Source organism: Neolamprologus multifasciatus, chromosome 12 (assembly GCF_963576455.1).
Source record: "Neolamprologus multifasciatus chromosome 12, fNeoMul1.2, whole genome shotgun sequence".
In the NCBI taxonomy this organism is placed as follows: domain Eukaryota; kingdom Metazoa; phylum Chordata; class Actinopteri; order Cichliformes; family Cichlidae; genus Neolamprologus; species Neolamprologus multifasciatus.
Window position 1 is genome coordinate 10,534,223 of NC_140450.1, and position 21,394 is coordinate 10,555,616.

The window sequence follows — 21,394 nt, forward strand, 5'->3', positions numbered from 1 at the left end:
GCCCCATGTTTTCAACCTAGTGCTTCTGTTTGTGCTTAAAATGACCATGTAAGGACATCCATGCCGAGGTGATGTCATCTCAGGACAAGAGTAGAAAAAAACGTAGTCTGAAGCCTGAGCTTTAGCTCATAGAGATTATCTTTACATACGCTGTCCTCGTTTTTTGAAACTTTGCTCGTGTTCTAAATAAGCATGCAGTGTTTTATGTGGGAGCAAATTAGGAAAACCATAAAAGGTGCCGTTAAATAGAATATTTAATATTAAACTTATTATTGTTGTTATTGCAGAAGAATTTGAGGACTTCTTCAAGTGCTGACTGATACTGTTAGAGGAGACTAACACATAATTTCCACCAATCACCATCTGCAATTTAATTAATCAGCTGTTGCTGTTATCTTTTCTGTCCAATAGGGTTGATTAGACAATTAACCACTTAATGCACAAGAGAAGAGTTAAGCATTGCAAAACATGCCTTAAAAATAGCTGACGTAATCTGACTGCAAAACAATCTTGGAGAAACTTCCATCAAGAGAAAAGCGTGGACAACCTGTAGCTCTTTATACTGACTTTGGCTTTGCTGCGTTGAACGTTTTGTTCTGTGCTGCTGCTGATTATTTTTCTTTCTTCCCTCCTTGCTGCGGCTTCCAGGTGGGCTCAGTTGTGGCTGTGGGTTGGATCCGCTCCCAGAAAGCAGTGGACTGGCGCCTCTTCAGGAACATCTTCCTGGCGTGGTTTGTCACGGTGCCTGTGGCCGGCCTGTTCAGCGCCGCCGTCATGGCCCTGTTTGTCTACGGCATCCTGCCCTACGTCTGAGGGCGCAACGCCGGGAGGGAGAGCAGAGGAGGAAAAAGAGAGTCGGGGGGAGAGAGAGAGAAGGGGAAACTTGGGTAGATGTCATATCTCGAATGTGTGGGTTGCAGATAGAAGAGAAGGAAGAGAGTCGACGCACAAGGGTGACGAGGAAGAAGGGAGGATGGTTTACAGGTGGACTTGGTTGTACTGTAGATGTGAGGAGGGTTGGTTCACATGCTGCCTGGCTCCGTAGTCCAGAGATCTTTTTGACTCATTTGAGTTCCCAATCGGTTTTTATTTATTCTCTTTCTTTTTGGTGGGATTGATTAAAAAACAAAAGTGTAACTAGTGTACCATTCAATCTGCTGTACATAAGACAATAACAGGGGACTTACTGGTAACTTCTAACAAAACATGTGACAGTCTCCTTAAAAAAAACAAAACCACGTAAATATAAAAAATACAGAAATAAAAATGATCAAAAAGCAGCTTACTCTGCTAACATAAGCCAGCAGACTCGCCTGCAGTAAATCCATATCCTTCTGCCTGAAATTCTAGGCAGCACAATCGGTCAAGTGCTTACTTTTTATTATCGTTATCATTGTTCCAAAATGCCAGGGGTGAAAATAACAACAAAAAAACGAAACAAAACTGTACATATTGTGATATTGGGTCGAGTGTGATTCGTTGTATTGCGGCTTGCTTTCAAACAAAAGAAGAAAAGATGTGCGCGTGGTCAACCAAACCCATCCGTCATCTCACTTTCAACATGCTAGCCAGGTACAACTGGGGCCAAACGGAACGGACGCCTCAGAGAGGAGCGGTGAGACTGTCACTCTGCTTTTGTTTTTTTATTATTATTATTTTTCACATGATACCATAGGAACCTAATTTACTAAAGAGTTGATTTTTTGGGTTTTTTTGTCAGGAGCTCCTGTATGTTTTTAGAGATCTCATATTTTTTAATGATGTATTATACTGTAATTTGTACTGTAAATAATGTCCTTTAAGAGTTTGGATGTGGGGGTCTAGGATGGGGGATTGGGGATGCGTGCGTGCGAGTGTGAATGGTTTCGGAAAAGTGGGTGGGTGGGTGGGGGGGCCTCTTCACCTCATAATGATGTCAGAATTCACGGTTAGTTTCAACCCCCGCGGCTCATAGGAAACTCCCACCGATGAACACTTGGCAGGTTTTTCTGAAGTTGGCAGAAGAATATTGATTAGAACAAAGTGTTTTTGCTTTACCAAACCCATCCACAGCAGAGGAAGTGAGAGTTGCCGTTGCATTCACTGTTTTATTGCCTGGGTGAATTGAACAGTATTGACAGAAGGTTCTTTCGTTAACGGCTCCCTCCTCGAGGAGATACGCAGATAGCGAGGGAGAGTGAGGTTGCTCTTTAGAGAGCAGAACCATGCCAAAGTAAGTTGTTGTCACCATGTCTGTATGCCAGATAAATGAGGTACAGCAGATGCCAAAACTGATCAGATGTACAAAAAATAAAGCACTGATTAAGTTTAGTAAAAATGTTTGCATATCATCATCCATATGCCTTTGACTTTGGATAAAGCAGGAGTCACTTCCTTATATCAAAGGCTCCCTGCTCACTGATGAACCTTTACATTTTTTTCACATTCAGATCATTACAGATCTCGCACCGCGGTTATCCGAGATTATCCGAGTCCAGGTTTCAAATCTAACAGAGTGAGACATGCAAAAAGCTAAGGCCTTGTGATCTGTCATATCGAATACTTAAATTGTAAAACGTTATGCAGATGTCGAAAGGAAGAGGACTCAATCCAAGCCACACGAGTAGCTCCTCAAAATGGGCAGGTGTTGTTTGGAGCAGAGAAGCATTTAGTCTCTCAATCACCTCTGATTCAGTCTAAGCGCCATGTCATGAGGTGTGTGAATCACAGCCCGGTGAGGGTTTCAAGGCTGCTCATGCCACAAAAATATCACAAGACTTTTGTCTTAGGACTTAAGGTTGTATTCGGAGGTAGAACTGATCATCACCAGCTTTTTAAAACGGTCACCTGACCTGTAGATGAACAAAGTCTTTTTTTTCTTCTTTTAATTTGAACAAACTCGATGCCAGGTGTCGCAAGTTGTTTTTGTTCTTGTGGTGTGTTTCCTCATTTCTTGTTTTGTTTGTTTGTTTGTTTGTTTGTTTGTTTTCTTTCTCTCTCTCTCTCATGAACCAATCTATGCTTAAGTAGCCACTTGCCTTGTAACTTTGTGTTTTACTTTGTGCAGAAAAAGTAAACTAATTATGTACTGTGGTGTTTACATCGTAACCATATTGTAGAGTTATCTGAAAAACAAAAAACCCACAAAAAAACAACTGTTGCCTAATGATGCCAATGAAAGACAAACTATTAACCGTGAGTTTTTAAGTGCAAGTAAAAAAAAATAAAAAAATAACCAGAAGTGTCTAGAGAGAAAGAGAGCGAGAGCAAGTGTGTGCGCAGTGACTCGTTTTTCATTTTGTTTCTTGTAGCGGTAGCGCTAATCCTGACCCCCGTCACCTTACACTGCTACTACAATGCATTAACACTACATGTATGGGTGCAATTCAGTAATAAAGAGGATAACTAGAGAAATTTCATCAGAACTATATTTTTCTACCATATCTGAGTTTTAACCGGGATGAGCTTCCGGACACTTTGGAGGACACTCTGTGGGGCTGATGGTAAATTCTGGCCAATTGGGATTAGTTGTTGTAAGACTGTAATCGCAGCAATACTGAGAAATGGTCTTATTTCAGGGTGCCATGTGCCACACTTCCTCTCAGCCCGGTGGGTTCCTCTAACATATAGACTGATGTGTCGGTTGCCAGTAGATCAGATTTTTAAATTACCATTTTTATTTTTGAATTTTTGATGAAAACACTTTGTAATTTTGTTTCCCTACTGCTTTGGCCACGAGCTTCAAGAGCAGCACAGCACCGTGCCAGAAAACCATTGTGTAGGACTGCCCTGATGAAGATGAATGCAATGAGTGGTATCTGGAAACTTGATTGTGAGGAAATTTGTTTCCTTGTTTTTTGGCAGGTTAGCGCTGTTGAAGCTCATGGCCTTCTACTTTTCCACAGGCTGTGTGTTGTTCAGGGGGGCTGCACAGAGCCGGTGTGTTCAAATCCTCTTGCGTTTGTTCTCTGATGCCCGGAGGAAGAATATTTCAAAGGAATTTTGTGATGACACAAAACATTTAGCCTTTCCCCCCCACCCAGGAAAATACGCAGCAGAGATCTGAAGTTTTCATGGATGTTTTTTTTTCCCTTTGTCTTTAAAGCAAGCCAGTGTAACGGCCAACCTCTAATTGCTAAACAGCTGAGGCACTCTGGCCTCAAGCAAATGGCACCAAATGACAAAAATTTGCAAAAGCAGACGGTAGCCTCAAAATTTTTTAAATCTCTCATGCAGTCGTGAAGATAGCATTTTGTGCTATTTTATTTCTTTGGATTCTAGGACCGAAGAGTTAGCATTTTATACTATGGCATTTATAACTGCTGAAATAAAAGCACAGTTTAAACCTTAAAAATCTATATTCATAATATGAAGTCAGAAGCTGAAGAAAGACTCTTTCATTGGCCAGCTTTCTACTCTGAGGCTTGTGGAAGTTTGTTGCTCTGGTGCAAGATTTACTAAACAATATAACGAGCCGGAAAAAAAACTTTATTTCCTTCATGCATTAGGAGGTTTATTTGTGAATGGACTGAGGTCAGCCGGCATGCATCGCGTGTTTGATTTGTGCAGCGTCACCATCCTCTGCTGCAGCCCCCCCTTTGTAACTCACACTGTCATTTTCTTTATTGTTTTCCATGCATTCTCAGTCCTGATAGGCCAAAAGGGATGCACTGCTCAAGATGGGGAGGGAAAGTGAAAATCGCCTTCTGCTGGCAGCTTTAAGTATCTGAGAGAAAGGGCTACATCATGAGCCGGCAACAGGAAATATATACATCTAACGTGGTTCCCTGTAAAATCCAAACACTTTCAAATTTGATCACAAACGCAAAAAAAAAAAAGAAGATTGGGCGTAGGGATGACCACGGCCCCTAGAGGGCGCAGTTTGACACGTTCCCTCCCCGTAGAGAGGGACAGCATTTTAGACGGACTGTTTCAACGATTGGTTGAATTGCCATTGAGGGAGCTGCTGTGCTTCTGCCGCATTTCAACTGTTTATCAACCTTTTCGTAGACAAAAAACGAAACAGAATGTGCCAATTCTTTCTCCCTGAATGTGCAATACAAGCCGTTTCTCGTGAAGGTGCAACTACATTGCCGTCACTTTAGTGGTCGTGTGTAGCTCCACCTGCCCTGGTGTAATAGCGCCCTCTCCTGTGTGTGTGGGACTAGCACCGCCTCCCAAAGGCGGAGCGGCATCAGCTCAGACTTTCATCTGGATGTGGCGTGCTGTCTCCTAGTTGTCGGGTCTGTTTTGTAATAGAATGTGCTCCTTGGCTGGCCTGCAGGTTTTACAGCTCTGTGATGTCTCTTTACTGTTTACTGCTACTTAACTGTCCGGTCCTTCAGAAATAAGATGCATATATATATGAATACAAATGAATAAATTAAAAAAAATAAAATAAAAAAAATCTAAAGAAACTGTAGCCTGCTTCTACAAAATCTTAAAGCTCTTCTGATTTGCATATATCGTACTATAATGTTTTATTTAAGATTTAGTGAGAAAATGTCTGCATTTAAACTAAATTATGGGAATTAAAATTACAAAGAGTACCTAAAATCCACTGAGTTGTGTCTTACTTTTGTAAAGGTGTGTGGTATGTGTTTGTATGCTGCATAAGGAAAGCTGGGAAAGTGTATAATTAAACACTGAATGGCTTTATTGCATAGTAGGCACAAGAGACGCATATTTAAGACAAGTTACCACATTGTTTATTTCACATAGTGTTTATTTATTTTTTTGCATTATGGGTAAGCTAGAGAACATCTGGCAATGGGATCAGACCATCGTTGATGCTAGCGAGTTCTTGAACCACACCATTTTGTTTCCTTTTATACGAGATAAAGATGTCTCATGTTAGGATTAAAAATCCAACAGTGGAAAGGAGCCACAGGACCTTTGGGCCCCTACTTCCATTTAGTAGTGTTAGACCACACCCAACCTCTTGACTGTGATTACAGGAATGTAGTTAACATTGTAAAGTTTTGTGACTGGTTTTAGGTCCAGCGTTATCATGGCATGCTGATAAAATGTAACCACAGAGACAGAAACACCTGATAAAGTATTCAAAAACCACCTCTGTGGCAGTTCCTGTTGCAGTACAAAACTCACAAGGTAAAAACAATAACACCCCACCCCTTATTTAGCTTATTTAAGTGAATAAAGAGACAAAAAAAACCAACTTTTGATATACAGTTAGTGGGGGTTTTTTTGGGTTTTTTTATCCATCTCTGGGATTATGAACCCAACAACGGCAACTTGCTTTATACAATGTGTAGTTTCCACTGCATCTAATATGAACTTCTGCTCATGCTGTGTCTCTTCTCATTTCCCCCCACTTTGCATGCATTTGGTTTCCTGCAGCAACCGACCTCTTTAAAGACCAAATGAATCTGCCAGATCTTTTCAGGCTGCTCTTATTTAGGGTTTTGAACTGGAATAATAATTCACTGACTTGGCTCAGATTGCACTTTAAGTTCTCAGCAGCATTGCTGTCTGAGCTGGGTTTCATTTAATACGTCTCTACAGTAACGATGAAAAATGCTGGTTTGATGCTGGCACACAGCAAGTGACACCATTTGCGTTCAGAGGGATAATGGTTTCCATTTCACATCGGTTAAATCAGTAACCAACAAGAAATGGAAACCATAACCTCTCTGCAGTGTTTCAGTAACACACAGCCTGCGTGCTTTGTGAATGGTATTTGTCCACTTATGTGTGGTTCTCGTCCTCATCTTAATTGACAACAGACAACCCTTCAGCTGTGATGAAATGTGGCTCCTGCACTGCAGTAAAAATCTCATCAGGGTTCAGGGTGGAGGTTCACTTCATTTTAAGCCCCTGACCTTCTCCTTTCTGTCTTCAACCACTGGTTTGAATGCTTAACTTCAAACACCAAGTATAATTTGTTTGTAGTATGTTGCAGATGTGTCTTTCTGTGAATCAATTTTCTATAAAGACCTTGTTTTCAAGTTGTTCTTGAAACGCTGTATGTTTCCAGATGACGATGATGAAAGTATGTCACAGTAGTGTGTGTACCTTGCAGTCTTTTCAGTAAAGCTGTAAAGAATTAGCCTTCATTTTCAACTACATGATTCTTAAAAAGTCCCAGTCCTGGCATTGCCATCGATTGGAATTTTTAGATGCTAAAAATTGTCCACTGTTCCATTCTGCAGCAGTGACGTCATTATATTTAGAAACAAAGGTTAAGAATGACACCTATGTGCTTTAAAAACCAAGACGTGTTTATTTTGTGTGTTATTCCAGACATATTGTCCACTGTTCCCTTGATGTTTGAGATTCTTTGGCCCTAGATGGTCTGCTCACATGACACATGGCAGACAGGCTGGAGATACGGCTAATTTTTGTTCTATATTGGTATTGGTATAAGTTCACAGTGAAGCATACCAGATATTCATCTGGATTTGTGCGTGTTCATGTGGGGAGGAAAGTGCAGCTGCCATAATGTGAGCAAAAAAACACTGGAGTATTTGTGCCTTTAATAGTTAATGTGTTGGGTTTTTTTCTAACTGTGCATAGAAAAACTGGGGAAATTTTCCCCAGTTAAGCTTCCACTACATTTTAATGACCCAAGTTAGTCCAGTGGTTGTCAAACTGTGCACATGCACCCCCCGGTAGGTAATTAATCCCAAGGAAATCAACTTTTATAAAGATCATTTTTGTAAATTTGAAATTATCATGCTGTTTATTTTTCCCAAACTTAATTTAACTGTGAAAATACAAGAACAGCTGAGCTGGCCTGCAAGTCAAAAACCAGGGCATAAAACTCAATTTCATTAGCGCCACTATAATCTCAAGGATAACCGAAGAGACTCATACCCTTGTTCTCGTTTCTGTCAGAGAGAGCTCAGTAATAAAAGCCATTCCACACTGACAGATGTGCCTCACTCTTTGTGAGTTACACAATGTCAGAACTCAAGGTGAAATCTTTTTTTGTTATTAAAAAAAATAACCCACACTCAGTTTAGTCCAGTGTGTCAATCTGCTGCTGTGAATGAGGACAGGAGAAGACCGACTGAGAATGCCTTGACCTGTAATATACGTTTATTCTTTTCTTCTTTTTTTTTTGTAACCATGTTCTGTACATGCTCGCCAAGAAGTTAGCAACTGAGAAAAAAGAAAGTAAAAAAACCAAACAAACAAACAAACCAGAGAGCAGGATTGAGTTAGTTCATTTCCATCCAAAAACATTTTTTATTGTCCTCCAAACTGAAAGGTTTACCCTGTGATTTGGCTTCTTTGATAAGCCAAAAAACATACATTGCATTTCCTCAGGTAGCAGTGGAGGCATACAAAGATCGTTTTGAGTGAGAGAAATTAATGGAAAGAGCAATACAGGATTCTCTCCTTCAAGTCACATGATGAGTAATCTTTGCATTCATGAGTAATGGAGAGTAGATTAATCTCAGATCACTGGAAGCTTGAGAAAGTAGCATCTGATCTTCATTAAGAGAGAAAGGAGGGAGAAGATGAAAAACAAAAACAAACAAAAAAATCCAACCACATGAAGAACAGGGTTGTGTTTCTTCCATGTTAGAAAAGGCCTGAAAACGGTCACACTGCTGAGATTGTTTCATCTCTGGTTGCCTCCAAGTTGTGTATCGCTTTTATGTAGAGCATCTGTAGTGTACACAAATGGACACTGGATATGCAATTCAAAACCAAAGTGCCCACAGTTGATAGAAAGCAAGGTCACATGACCCAAAACAGGTGATGTCACACAAAGGGGAGGGAGGAGGGTGAGATTGGACTTGAAGGTAACCAAACGCCATCATCAGTCTGTGTGTTCGTGTGTGTGTGTGTCTAGTGTGTGAGGTGAAGTGCCGGCGATGCGGCACTCAGCACCATTAATGTACAGTTACTCAGGTGTACGAACAAAAAGAGAAAGACCTCCCCGTCTAGTGACTGTGCAGTTAAAAATGGGCACATGGTGATTTAAGCTCATGCTTAAGTTGTGGTAAACCATCCAAGCACTTCTTTAATTTATAACTATAAATACACAGCAGCGTTTTTACCAGAGAGGCTTCTGTCTGCTCCTCTCTCTTGGTGAGTGGAGTGTGTGACAAGTTTGTCTCTTAAAACGGCTAACTACGCTTTGCTCATCTGCTAAAGGAAACACGGGTTATGTGGATTTGATTATCAACTTTCATATAGATTTTTCTATAATATATTTATATAGTTATTTTTCCTTTCTCTCACGCAGCCACCACTCTTGCTTTCACATTCTCTCGTCTCACTACTTTTATTCCATGGACACAACATAAAACATGGGGTGGAGTGGGGAGCAACAGAGCTGAAATGACATATGATCACTGAGAGAAAAAAAAAAAGCCAAGAAGAACTGCAGTCTTTTTGTCATCCATTGGCAGTTGGACTGACGCTGCAGTCAGCCAGTTACAATGGTGGTTTTGAGGGGAGGGAAGGGCCATGTCATCAAAGAGGCGGCGGAGGAGGCTCTTTCTTCGTTGGTGCCGTTTTAGTTGTCGTCTTCGTCGTCTTGGTAGCTGGGGTCGTCTCCTTCAGGTTGAGGTTCTCCAGTGCCACGTCTAAGGTCATGACCTCAACACAACCCATGGCCTCGAAGTCAGCGAAATTCCGCAACGAACCGTGACAGTCATCCTCGTCCTCGGAGGAGGAGGCTGAGGCGTCCTCGTCTGGTAACAGTGTGGACAGCAGCAGCTCCGTCACGAACAGGCTCCTGTCGGCCCACTGGGCCTCGCACGCCTGGCGCTCTGCCTCAGACAGCCGTGGTTCGTTCAGCCTGCACAGAGAGAGACAGAAGGAGTGATGAGAATAAGAAATTTATTTGTAACATAAAAATCCTGTTACTACTTATTCCGCACTGAAAAATCCAAGACCTTTATTAAAACGTCTACTACTGGACACAAGATTTAGAGGTTTTTAAATTTCCACAAAGGGGCCAAACGTAATGCTTGCAGATAACTGCCTTAAACTAAGATTTAAAAGGAGTTTCTGATCACATGTTAAGCTGTGAAGCAATGTTTTTAAGAGTGGATCACACATACATACTCAAACGAGCATGCACGTGGTTGTTGCTAATTTTTCCACTCAATTTCCACGTTCTCTGCATAGAAAGAATTTCTAAACACAGGTAATAAGTAAAACGCATTTAAAAAAGAAAAACAAGAGAAACTTGAAAATAAAAACATTTAAAACTGGCACACCTGCTGAGTAGAAACTGGGAGCTATGTGCAGTATGCTGTGTGTTGGGCTCGGGTGGGCCTGGGTTAGGGCTTGGGTTGGTATTATGGTTGGCGCTTGGGTTGGGGTTTGCAGCGGCTGAATTGGTATTTAGAATTGCATTGGCTCGGCCGCCACCTCTGGTGGCATTTCGGGCAGTCTCCAGCTGTTGACGTGCTGCCTGGGCCTGCTGGCGTTCCAGCTGGAGTTGCATCTGAAGCTGCTGGAGCTGGGAGGCAGACGGGCCCGAGCTGAGCTGACCTCCTGCTGAACGCCGTACTCCCGACAACTGAGACAGAAGCTCTGGAGGAACAGAAAACAACAGTGATCAGTGTAAAGCATTAAAGCTGATCGTACTAACTACACTTAAAAGATGGCAATATTTTATTATTTTCAAAATAATATATCAAGTCGGTCAAGCGTTTTATCCCTCAAAATATGCACTGATTAGTTATACTGTCACCAGCACACCAAATCAAAAGACAAATGTGATTTTCAGGGCTAAAACTCGATGAGCTGGATCAAGGGCTCAGCAGGTATAGTGGGTCATTAGAGAGGCGGCTGGTGCCCGTGTGTGAGGCAGACTGAACAGGGTCCCTCATTATGGCACAGCTGGAGCTGACATGGCGAATGCCAAGCACTGAACCACACTCAAATTGGGAACAGGATAATCAAGGAATTGCTACAGCAACAACTCTGCCCACACATTTCTTTACCATCTACACAACATTTAAGTGCATGCAGACACAAGTAGCAATGGTTTGTAATACCCAAGCTACAGCAGTTAGTTTACCCCTTTTTTGTGAGGAGGAAAATATATTAAAGAAAGTCTAATAAACATGCCACACCTGATTTAGTATTGAGCACACTTTTTCTTTCCCTGTCAGACCTATATGATAATGCACATAACAATAAAGATAAATTAATCCTTTTGTGTCTTACTGTAATAATTTGTTTAATTTAATCGGACTTGTACCTGGCTCTGCAGCTTCTTGCTCTACAATTATGTGCCCCACAGGAAGCCTGTAATAACAGGTGGTTGGGACTGGGGACTAAGGGAAAACTACACACTGGGGAGCAGCATTTGAACCTTGGTGAGGTGACATTACTGGTTGGTGGGTTCAGACTATTTAAAAACTGCATCAAATGTAGTAAAGTTAAGCTCAATAAAGCCTGGATTTCCAAGGCTTTTCGTAAAGTTAAAACACATCGTTCACAGAGCTACCAGGATATTTCCCCCCTTTTTTTAAAAAAAAAAAAAAAACAGTTTCTGGTGCGGCATTTACATTTTAAGTCAGCGCAACATACGTCACTCATTGTTTACTGTCGTGCTGGGAGATTACCCATCATGGAAGAGGAACTAAAAATTACCCTGAAACGGCTTGGGTACTGGAACCGTTCTTGCATACTCATACTGAAGAAATCATCAGGCACTTCCTGAATCCAGTAAAAATAAAATGTTATTGTTGTAAAAAAAAAAAAAAAAAAAAAAAAAAAAATATATATATATATATATATATATATATATATATATATATATATATATATATATATATATATATATATATATATATATATATATATATATATATATTTTTTTTTTTTTTACTGGATTCAGAAAGTGCCTGATGATTTCTTCAGTATGAGTGTATGTGTGACTAACCTGCTATGGGGTCCATGGCCTCTCTGCTGTAGTTGGAGCTCTGTGATGAACTCTGACTGGTGGAAAGCCCCCCTGTGGTGCTGCTGGTAAAATGCATGTTAGACCTGCGGGCTCGCGGGCCCCCTAACCCACGCCCAGGGTGAAACATCCTCCTCACATGCCGCACGCCACTGGACTCATCGTGATGCTTGCCGTCAAGGAACAAAACAAGAGCATAATATTGCTACAACTAAAAGTCAAAATTAAAAATAATCCATAAACCTCAAAATGTGCCTGATTGTGAATAACAGATATTTCTTTCTTATAAAATTGCTTTTTTTAAAATTAACAGTTAATAAGCGAGATGTAGCTCAAAACTATCGCTGCCACGCCTCTAAATGCTTCCCAGGACTTTTAATGAGCCATCTGCAATCAATACCTGCATAAAGCTCTCACGTCAACATGAACACAGAAGACAATGAACTTTGCTGACCCGCAATCAAAAGCTACGGCTCATCTGTGAAGCTGTCAAAGGACTTGTTTGAGCTACGTTTCATTCAACTATATTTTTGCATTTGTGGTTTTCTTCACTGCACCCATTCAAAGTACGCTATAAATAGGCAGCCAGACTGCTGTTGTCAGTCCAAGTCTATACACGAGTGTGCTTTTCAGCTGATTTCTGACAGGCTAAGTACACAATCACATTTTAGCCATTTAGACAATTAGCTCAATTTAATGAATGTCCCTTTTTGGGAGGAGGTGAGAGCTTCTTTGACCTTTGCACAAGTGGTCATTTACTCATTTAAGTTACAATGTGTCTGCATTTTTATCCTCAAAGGAATGAAGGAGATAAGCATGCATTTCTGGAATCTAATTAGCTAAAATGCCTTCACAGAGCCTTGGGTTTATGCAAAGTTTAATAGCAATCAAGTAACCGATCAGATAAGAGCACTCCTAAGACTACTTAATTTTTTTTGAGTAGAGAAATTTCCCAGATAATGCTTAAGTGAATGAAGTACTCTGGTCTTATTTCCTGCACTGATTTCTAATCCACTAACATGTTACTGCCTTCTGCAGTTATATCATCAACAAAAATCTAAATCAGGTGATAAAACAATGCAAATCAGTGTTTCCATTGCACATTTTTTCCTCTCTCATAAAACAAATCTACTGTAATATTTCTGTCCATCAGCACTTTTTTCTTCATCTCTTTTCTGGCATCTTACAGAGCCAAGAGTAGAAAAAACTACAGCTTTTGGCTCCATGGATTTATATAAAATGAGACATAATAAAAGTAACCAGTAGAGGAAAACAGTACAGTACAGAATTTACAATATCAGTATCAATAAGGATCCAGATTATATTGATACATCCTGAGCAAATATCAATGACAATGCCACTAGGCATCAAAATCAGTGGAAAACCCTATGACAACCTGAAACAGCCAAATAACAAAAAAAGTAGGGAAAAAAACACAAGTGCCACTGGTCTGTTTTAGCCACATTTCCTCATGCTATTAATTTACCACTTAATCATGTGTTCATCTTTTTGTTTTTCAGGCATGACAATTAGTCCATGTGCCTTCACTGTCGTGCATTGTCTATGCACCAGATCACCAGCAAACTGCTAAACATTTTATTAACATAAAGAAAATGTTAATGTTAAAATGGCTTGTCATGCAGAGTAGGCTTTAATACTGTAAGCAAAATATCAACAAATGTCAGTTCCAGTGAACAGATGCCTCCTTGGTGCAATGATCTTTAAATAGACAAGGCTACTTCAATGACATGAAACGCAGCATTTCTTTCACAAAGCATTAAACTGTACATTAAAATGCAGCTAATGTCACTTCATATCTGCAGAGATGGTACTTAAAGTACTTCAAAAGGATATCAAGTCTCTGGGTGCTCTGTGTTCAAGTGTTAGATGAGCAGCAAAGTCATCTGTCACATGATTTGGGTCACCACCAGGAAGTGCTGCACATATGGGGCAGATCTAAATGACAGAAAAACAGAGTGTGCACATTAGTTTTCACAACACACACACACACTTCACCTCACACTCAACAATCACCATGAGGTATTAAATCCTCTTAAACAAACACTGTGCTTAAACACGAAGAAATGTAATATCAGTAAAGCGAAACCTGCATGTGAAAGGAAAATATCCAACAGAAATTAATTTAAAAGGCACAGACTGCCATCAAAACATCAGAATGCTGCACAGCACTGGCTGTAACAATGATATTAATAAAAACATCAATATTTTAATACCTTGTAAACTCTGACTATTTAAGAAGGTTTCAATGCCAATTTTCTGCAGTAGTGACAGGCCAATACCTGCTGTGCTTTCTCACGCTGTCGTCTGACAGGAGCTGACACCTGAGACTTTATAATGAGAGATATCTATGGGAGAGTTTCATGACAGAAAGAATGGCAGCTCTGTCCCCAAAGAGCCAATCATGGTGTTGCACTAAGCAGTTTTCCCCAGCAGAGATATTTACCCACTATGATCCCAGCCTAGAGCTGTCATACTAGGATTGTTATCTGTGTGTGTGTGTGTGTGTATCAGATGTGTTTACAGTCATTATAAAAAGGGGGTTTAAATCAGAATTTGGCTGGTGATTCTAAAGATAGACCAGTAACGAACGAAGGTTTCTCTGTATTAATTTAGACACCAGTGCCCGGTCACGACTCCTAATCGTTCACAGTGCCATCTTCCTCACTTGTTAAGTTATATTTATCTTTAAAATTTATCTATAAAAATTTGTTTATTCAATGTTGTGATATTTTTTTTCCCCCAGGGAAATGTTTTTCACAAGGTAATCACATTAGAAATTTCCACAATGTGATAAATTTTTGTTTGTACATTTAAAAAGGAAGAAAATTCAAATTATCCAAGCTAAGCTGCAGTGTTGATTTAACCAGAGCAGGTAGGTAATTCCTCATATATTCAAAGAACAAGGATTTTGTGTCACTTGCAAACATAAGGAGACATTAACAGTGTTTTTACACAATGGCTGTCTGCACCTGTGGGGAATACATACTGTTAAATTTCATTCATTTTCAAATAAAAACTTATTGAGAACACCTTTAGCTACATATGTTCTTGGCCTTATATGGTATCTAAGGGGACTGTATGACTTTTAACAATTAATATACTAAGTTTCATCTGGTGTTCCTGGACAGATTGTGCCTAGCCGGTACTTTCTCAGTCTCCCTGTCTGCTCGTGTGCCTTTCTCACAAATTGCACACATAGAAAACTAGTTCTCCCCTTCTTAGAATGAGAAAACAAATATAAAGCCATAACTGAAAAATCATTTTAAGTCAACAGCTTGGAAAGCTCACGTACAGTCTCAGCCGTATAAGCCAGTGGTGGTGGTGTTTTCATTGACTGTACAAAAAGAATAAGCTATAAATAGAGCTGCAAAGTCTGCCATGACTTGCAATTTGATTCTTATTTCAGACTCCGAAACTGACTCAAGGACTTTCAACTATAATACTGTGAACCAAGACAATAAATATGACATAAATGCATGCTGACAAACCCAACAAGATCCTGCAATGTGAGGCCCACTCAGACACTGATTCAGTTTGCTTAGTTAAGATAATATTGAAGGAAATGCAGCTGTTAATATCTGCACAAACATCAAGTTTAAATTTCATGGAGCACCAACTTACCACTTCTGTGGAGGTCTCTGTATGCTCTGCAGCCACATGCTCCTGCAGGGACATCTCTGTGTAGCCCATTCTGCCACAGTAGGGACATGTGAAGGCTTGGGGCTGCTCCACTGAGAAGGCTTCACCACCATAGTACAAGTCTGGGAGGGAATAAACACCCACATTCCATGTAGTGTCAGTTATGTGGCAACATTTAAATGCAAGAGTTTAAGTTAAAGCTATAAGTATGTTATAAAGTGTAAACACAATTAAAGATACTCTGTGTTAACTACAGTATTTTTACCCTTTACATATACCAGGAAACAAATAAACCCATGCACATGAAACCATCAGCAAGTAGGCCATCTACAGACATAGTCACAAACTACAACAGTCCATTTAAGAAGAACATTTCGCTCCTAATGAGAGATCTACTCAGCACTTGATTAGCTGTTTAAAAAAACAAAACAACAACAACAACAAAAACCCACCACCAACAACAACAGAAAAAACACATACAACAACATTAGCATTAACTTTGGGGTTATGTTTGAGTTAAATATAAGTGCAAATTTCACTTTTCCTACTGTCATAGTTAACACTCGCAAATAACAAACCCCCTCCCCCCTCAAAATGGTGTTTAATACAGTTAATATTCATTAATATATAAACCTTGATTAATATTGGTTAATGTCAACTGTTTAACACAGCTAATCATAAACTTAAAGATTTGATATTTATTGAACTAAAAATTTTAAAGATGTGTTCCTTGCCACGAGTCTTCAGGGATAATCAATGAAAAGCAATGAAAACATGCATTTATAGATGCATGCTCATCTATATTCATTCTACAGTCCATAATACCATCTTTTTTTAAATCAACACTTGTGTTGTCCAGCAACACCACTGCTACTTCAAATTCTTCCTTAATGTGAGCATAGGTTAAATTTAAAAAAAAAAAAAAAAAAAAGGTACTTCTGAGCTGCTTTAGGCAGTTTGGTTTGCAAGTAAACTTAAAAACTGTGACTGGAAGAAAAACCATCACTGGCCTGAATTGGGCAGCAACACGTCAAACAAATTGGCTCAAGGTGTTAATGTGAGTGTGGTTGCCTGTCTCTGTGTTAACCCTGTGGTAGACTGGCAACCTGTCCAGGATTTGCCCCATGACAGCTGGACTAGGTTGAATGCAAATAAGTCATCGCTTTTTCTTGATTATGTTGGTTTTTAAATTATCTTTGGAAGCTTTTTCTTTTTAAATTTGGTCTTTACAAACATGTGTGGGGAAAAAAAAACCCCACCATCTTGATTTGACTCTAGACCTGGTGTGAAAGTTTCAGCTCTGAAAAAAAGAAAAAGAAACTGAGCACAACGCTAAAACGATACCAGAAAATTTAAATGTTCACATACCCTGAATAGTTCTATAGAGGTGCTGAGAAAAGCTGCTGATACGGGTCATTTCACAGAGACCAATTTATAGCACACCTTTTCTTTCAAATCGCTTTTTTTTTTTTTTTTTAAAGAGAATGAAATCACCTATTACTAGCTACATGTATGACAACAACTCATGGCAGGTGTCTCATTTCCCCAAATAATCAAAATAATTCTAATCATCAATTATTTTTTTTAGACATAGCTCAGTTGGTGGAAAACCAGCAGGCTCACTGAAAATGCTTGCAAAAAGTCAATAAAATATCACTGCCAAAAAAAATGAAAACCTCTTATTAAGCTTGCACCTTCTGTTGTGTTTTCAGCAACAGTTGCTGTTTGTATTTGTTTTTTCACCAGGCTGAAAAAGAGCATCTTCAATGTGTGAAAAGCTGAACGGTAACATATTTCACAACACCAAGACAAGAAGTAATAACAGAAGCAGTCATCCAAAAAGAAGACAAATGGCCCATTTAATCAAAAAAAACAAAAACAAAAACAAAAAACCACAATTATACTATATTTAGATTGTACCATGCTTACCCGAATGCTTAATTAAAGAATTAAAAATATTAAAAGATTTGGAGACGTTTAATCCTTAATGCTGCCAATATAAAATATTCCAGTTATGCAGTGATAAATCAAACCCAGAAGGCCAACAACACACTCCCAAAAACTCCTCAGGCTGAGTCAAATCCGTCACTGTTAAGCCATTTGGGAGCAGCCTTCCCTCCCATCTGAAAACAAGAGCCAGTGCCAGGAAAAGATAACATACGACATTGCACTTTTGCAATCTTATAAAATCTAGTGAAGGGAAGTTTAAAAAAAAAAAACAAAAAAAAAAAAACTGCCAGTATTACCGCTCTGCCCTAACTGGCAGTCGTGACCATCCCAAGACAATTCAGTTCTTTAGCATTTGTCACATTTTAAAGGAAAAAAAAAAAAAATACCACTGCACCAAGTTTGAAAGCAGCTCAAAATTTCTCCATCTTTTGTCGCCTCCCCCCCCCCCCCTTTCCCTCATACACCTGGCCCATACCTGGACTATCACTCAACACACCATATGAGCATACACATCATCCCTCTTTAACAGCTGATAAGTTCATGTTTGATTGCTTGACAGTTTACAGTCCCTCAGTTGACTCGACAGTGAAATACAACAGGCAATTACCCTCTATGAGAACTGGCTTACAGACACTGTCTGTAGTTTGAGGCTCAGTATTTCAACTAATGGAGAAATGTTCATAAACTCAACTACACTCCATTCTCCTTCCTGGTTTTAGCTGACTGTCTGTTGACATGGATGACATGCATATCATCTTTACTTACCAAAGTCAACACGGGTTAATATACACTGCATGGGATGCTCTGTCGTGTGTCTGGTTGTAGTTGCGCCGCTCTCGTAGCACGATGCGCAAAGATCATAGTCGTAGCAAATTAAACATTTGTAACGTCGTCCTCTGAAGTTACCCTTTAAACATGCATCACAGCTCACACCTGAGTGAAGACAGGAGAACAGAAAAGAGAAAAGTTAGAAGATGTGACAGTTAATCAACTTTTTAATTAATTTTCAAAATCAAGTAATCGAAAACTTCATCTTTTAAGGATTGCCAGATTTATTACTGGATACAATTTATCAGTTTCTCTGTTGCCATTAGGTTCACTGGATTACAACTGATATTTTTTCCTTGTATGTTCACTTCAGTTAAACTGCAGTGAATAATATTCAAAACATACCTACATTGGAAATTTACAGAAACATTACCACTACATATTGTCTGGTTGGAAGATTTTAAACTAATGGATATTCAATTGATTTTTCAGTCCTGAGCCAGAATATCGCAGATCGCTACAGAATTCCTGCCTGAACATTATAATTAAAACTAACACAATCGAGATAATTCAATTTTCATTAAGATAATTTATAATAAATATTAAGTGCACAGACAGCACTGTTTAGTCTGAACTGGGGCTTTGAGAGAAGTCGACTCTTGTGGTAACATACTGGATTGCATTACTTTCTTGTGCATTTGTTTTGTTGTAGTTGGCTAAGCGTTTTGTTCAATATTTGCTTGTGTTGTGGTGGGCATAGGTGACTTGGAGTAGATTTTTTGCTATGTTCCTTACAAGTGTTTATTTATTGCACAATTTATAAATAAAGTGTTACTGTGTTACACTTAGTCCAAGTCCCATCAATGTTTAAGTAAAAACTCCATTCACAACAGTGAGCTCCTCCATTTACTAATTACCACTGTCTTCATTTCAGTACCTACATATATGTAATGCGCCATGTGAGATGGACTGTGGTCAAGTCCGGGCACTTTTTGATTGACTACGACAGTCGTACAGACACCGTGTACGTATGGCATGACACTGGTTTGTGTAACCCCCCTAATATCTCCATTCATAACTATGAAGCTGTAAAAAGGTATATAAACGAGTGCGATAACGGTAACCCTTCATTATATAACTCAGGCACAAACACCTTGACTGACAGCAAAGTTAAAAACAACAACAACACAGGCATGGCATGTAAAGGCCGCCCGGCCTAACCTTCGCAACCGGCTAACAATTTAACAACTTAACTCTTAGCTCACAGGCAAGTCATCAATGGTAGACTTTACCCAAGTCAACTTTTTGCCTGTTTGTGATCAGAAACGTCTTCTAACAACACTGCAAGACATCTACTCAACACTAATAACTAACAAGGTTGGCCACAAGGACGACGTGAATGTTACTTTGCTAAATGTTAGCTTGCGAAACTTGATTCAGCAGGCCAGCAATGACCAGGAAGGAGGCTGAAACTAGCTAACGTTAACGACATACAAGTTTCAAACCCATAACGCCATCTGGGTCGCGCTCCACGCTTCTGTTTCCTATTCTCGACACTCCCCTCGCTCCCCGGCTCGTTAAGGTTAACCTACATTACCCATCTCCCAGGCTAGCTAGCACACTTAGCTAAAGATAATGAGCTCCTTCCGCTTATATGTCAGCGTTGTTTTGGTCAGCTAAAACAGAGTAGTGCATATGTTCTGAAGAGAGAAGACTAACTCCAAGAGTCCGTTATGATAAGACACCAATTCTCCCGGCAGCCATAATGTGCCCCCACGAAATTTCACTGCAACCTCGCTGCTAACACTAGCCTACGTTAGCTAGGATGAGCTGCAAACTAAGGAATTCTCGGCTAGCTAACATTAGCTAGCGGTGAGCTGTCATCGTTTTTAATAGCAAATCCCGTCTCTGCTTCCACCTCCGTGCTAAAGCACCTTCTTACCTTCATGACGGGACATCCTAGCACAGCCCCTTGCTCGGGCTCCCTCGCCTTGCAATGCAAAATAATATGAGTGAAGAGAAGAGAAGCCGGGGCTGGCTGGCTCTCCCTGGCCTCTTCCCTCATGAAGGATCCGGTCTGGCTCGCTTCCCCCTCCCTCTCCTTCTCCCTCCGCCTCCTGCTGTGTCACTGTCCGGTGCATTGTCACTCTGTGCACACGGTGGCGCTGTTGTTCCATTTTATTTTATTTTTTACGGCAAACGCTGCTTTGGGTCGCTTGTGGATGAACTATAGTGACCTTAGTTCCCACGTTTTTAATTTACCGTGAATTTCAGCATTGAAAATTCTCAGAAGTGTTTTTTTTAAATCATTAAACAGGAGGTGCAACTGGAGTTGGAACAGTTGAAGATAATGAGATTTTCATTGTGTGACCAGGAAGGACGGGATTAAAGTGAGGGAGAGCTCCGGTTGAGCAGGTTCATGAATGTAGTAAAGGAGAACATTGAGCGGGTTGGTGTGACAGATTACTGGGTGTTAGGGATAGTTTGAGATGGATGCAGATGAGGTGTGGTGACCTCTAATTATTGCCCATCCCAGTTCTACCCACTTTATTTAATTTTTAGCATCATCAAATAGCCACAGCATTAGAATAACTGACAGATTAGGTGAATTTTCATCATTGCCTTACAATGAAATGTTATGCTGGGTCAGGATATCAGGTGGAATAATCTGCTCCCACAAAACCAGATCCAAATCTCAAAGAATCCACTTCCAACGCCCCCAGATCATACATACAATATTAGTCGGGAGGCTTGATTTGATCATGTCAGCTACTGTCAGATGCTCCCTTATTCACAAATGGTCACCACAGCGGGTTGCTCAGCATGATGATTTGGCAGACGTTTATACACCAGGTGTTGTTCCTGATGCAACTCTAAAGGGATCTACTCCCCAGACCAAACCAAGGATGACCACGCATAACATCAAAAGGTATTGAATCTTGGAAGTTTGTTATTTAGTCATTTATTTTTATTCAACACACCAAGAATGAGACATCTAAAAGCTTTGTGTGTGAGTTCTGCTGAGAAGCTGCTGCTGCCAGGATGTCATCTCAGTGGTCTGCCAACACTGCAAGCTTTGTTCTAACTTCATTGCTCAAAATTGAAGTTTTTGACAGTAATTTAAGGAAGGAGTGACGG

At 40.0% G+C, this 21,394-nt stretch overlaps 2 protein-coding genes across 9 annotated transcripts in view; one reads left to right on the forward strand and one right to left on the reverse strand.

Annotated features, from left to right (window-relative positions):
- slc20a2 (solute carrier family 20 member 2) overlaps positions 1–5,535 on the forward strand; it is a 48,157-nt gene extending 42,622 nt beyond the window's left edge. For 7 of the 8 annotated variants that reach the window (XM_085179884.1, XM_085179881.1, XM_085179883.1 and 4 more), the window contains exon 11: positions 649–5,535. In XM_085179884.1, the coding sequence (XP_085036010.1) occupies positions 649–813 (165 nt within the window). In that variant the 3' untranslated portion in view covers positions 814–5,535. The remainder of the gene's footprint in view (positions 1–648) is intronic. The other variant, XR_014877168.1, reaches the window with a different exon arrangement.
- LOC146506464 (E3 ubiquitin-protein ligase KCMF1-like) lies at positions 4,605–20,496 on the reverse strand. The gene is made up of 7 exons (XM_085179890.1): positions 20,199–20,496; positions 18,254–18,421; positions 15,521–15,660; positions 13,733–13,834; positions 11,861–12,041; positions 10,182–10,500; positions 4,605–9,757 (listed from the first exon to the last, which is right to left on the reverse strand). Exons 1-7 carry the CDS (start codon positions 20,431–20,433, stop codon positions 9,430–9,432), a joined length of 1,473 nt encoding a protein of 490 aa, XP_085036016.1. The 5' UTR covers positions 20,434–20,496; the 3' UTR covers positions 4,605–9,429.
- Positions 20,497–21,394: the final 898 nt, after the last annotated feature.

What these genes read in the sequence shown, in the direction of transcription:
- LOC146506464 (XM_085179890.1), bottom strand. Translation starts at nt 20,433, where the DNA reads ATGGAACAACAGCGCCACCGTGTGCACAGAGTGACAATGCACCGGACA. An exon ending in ATTAACCCGTGTTGACTTTG is followed by an intron (nt 15,661 to 18,253) that starts GTAAGTAAAGAT and finishes ATTCCCTCCCAG; the next exon opens with ACTTGTACTATGGTGGTGAA. An exon ending in ACAGAGCACCCAGAGACTTG is followed by an intron (nt 12,042 to 13,732) that starts ATATCCTTTTGA and finishes GGCAAGCATCAC; the next exon opens with GATGAGTCCAGTGGCGTGCG.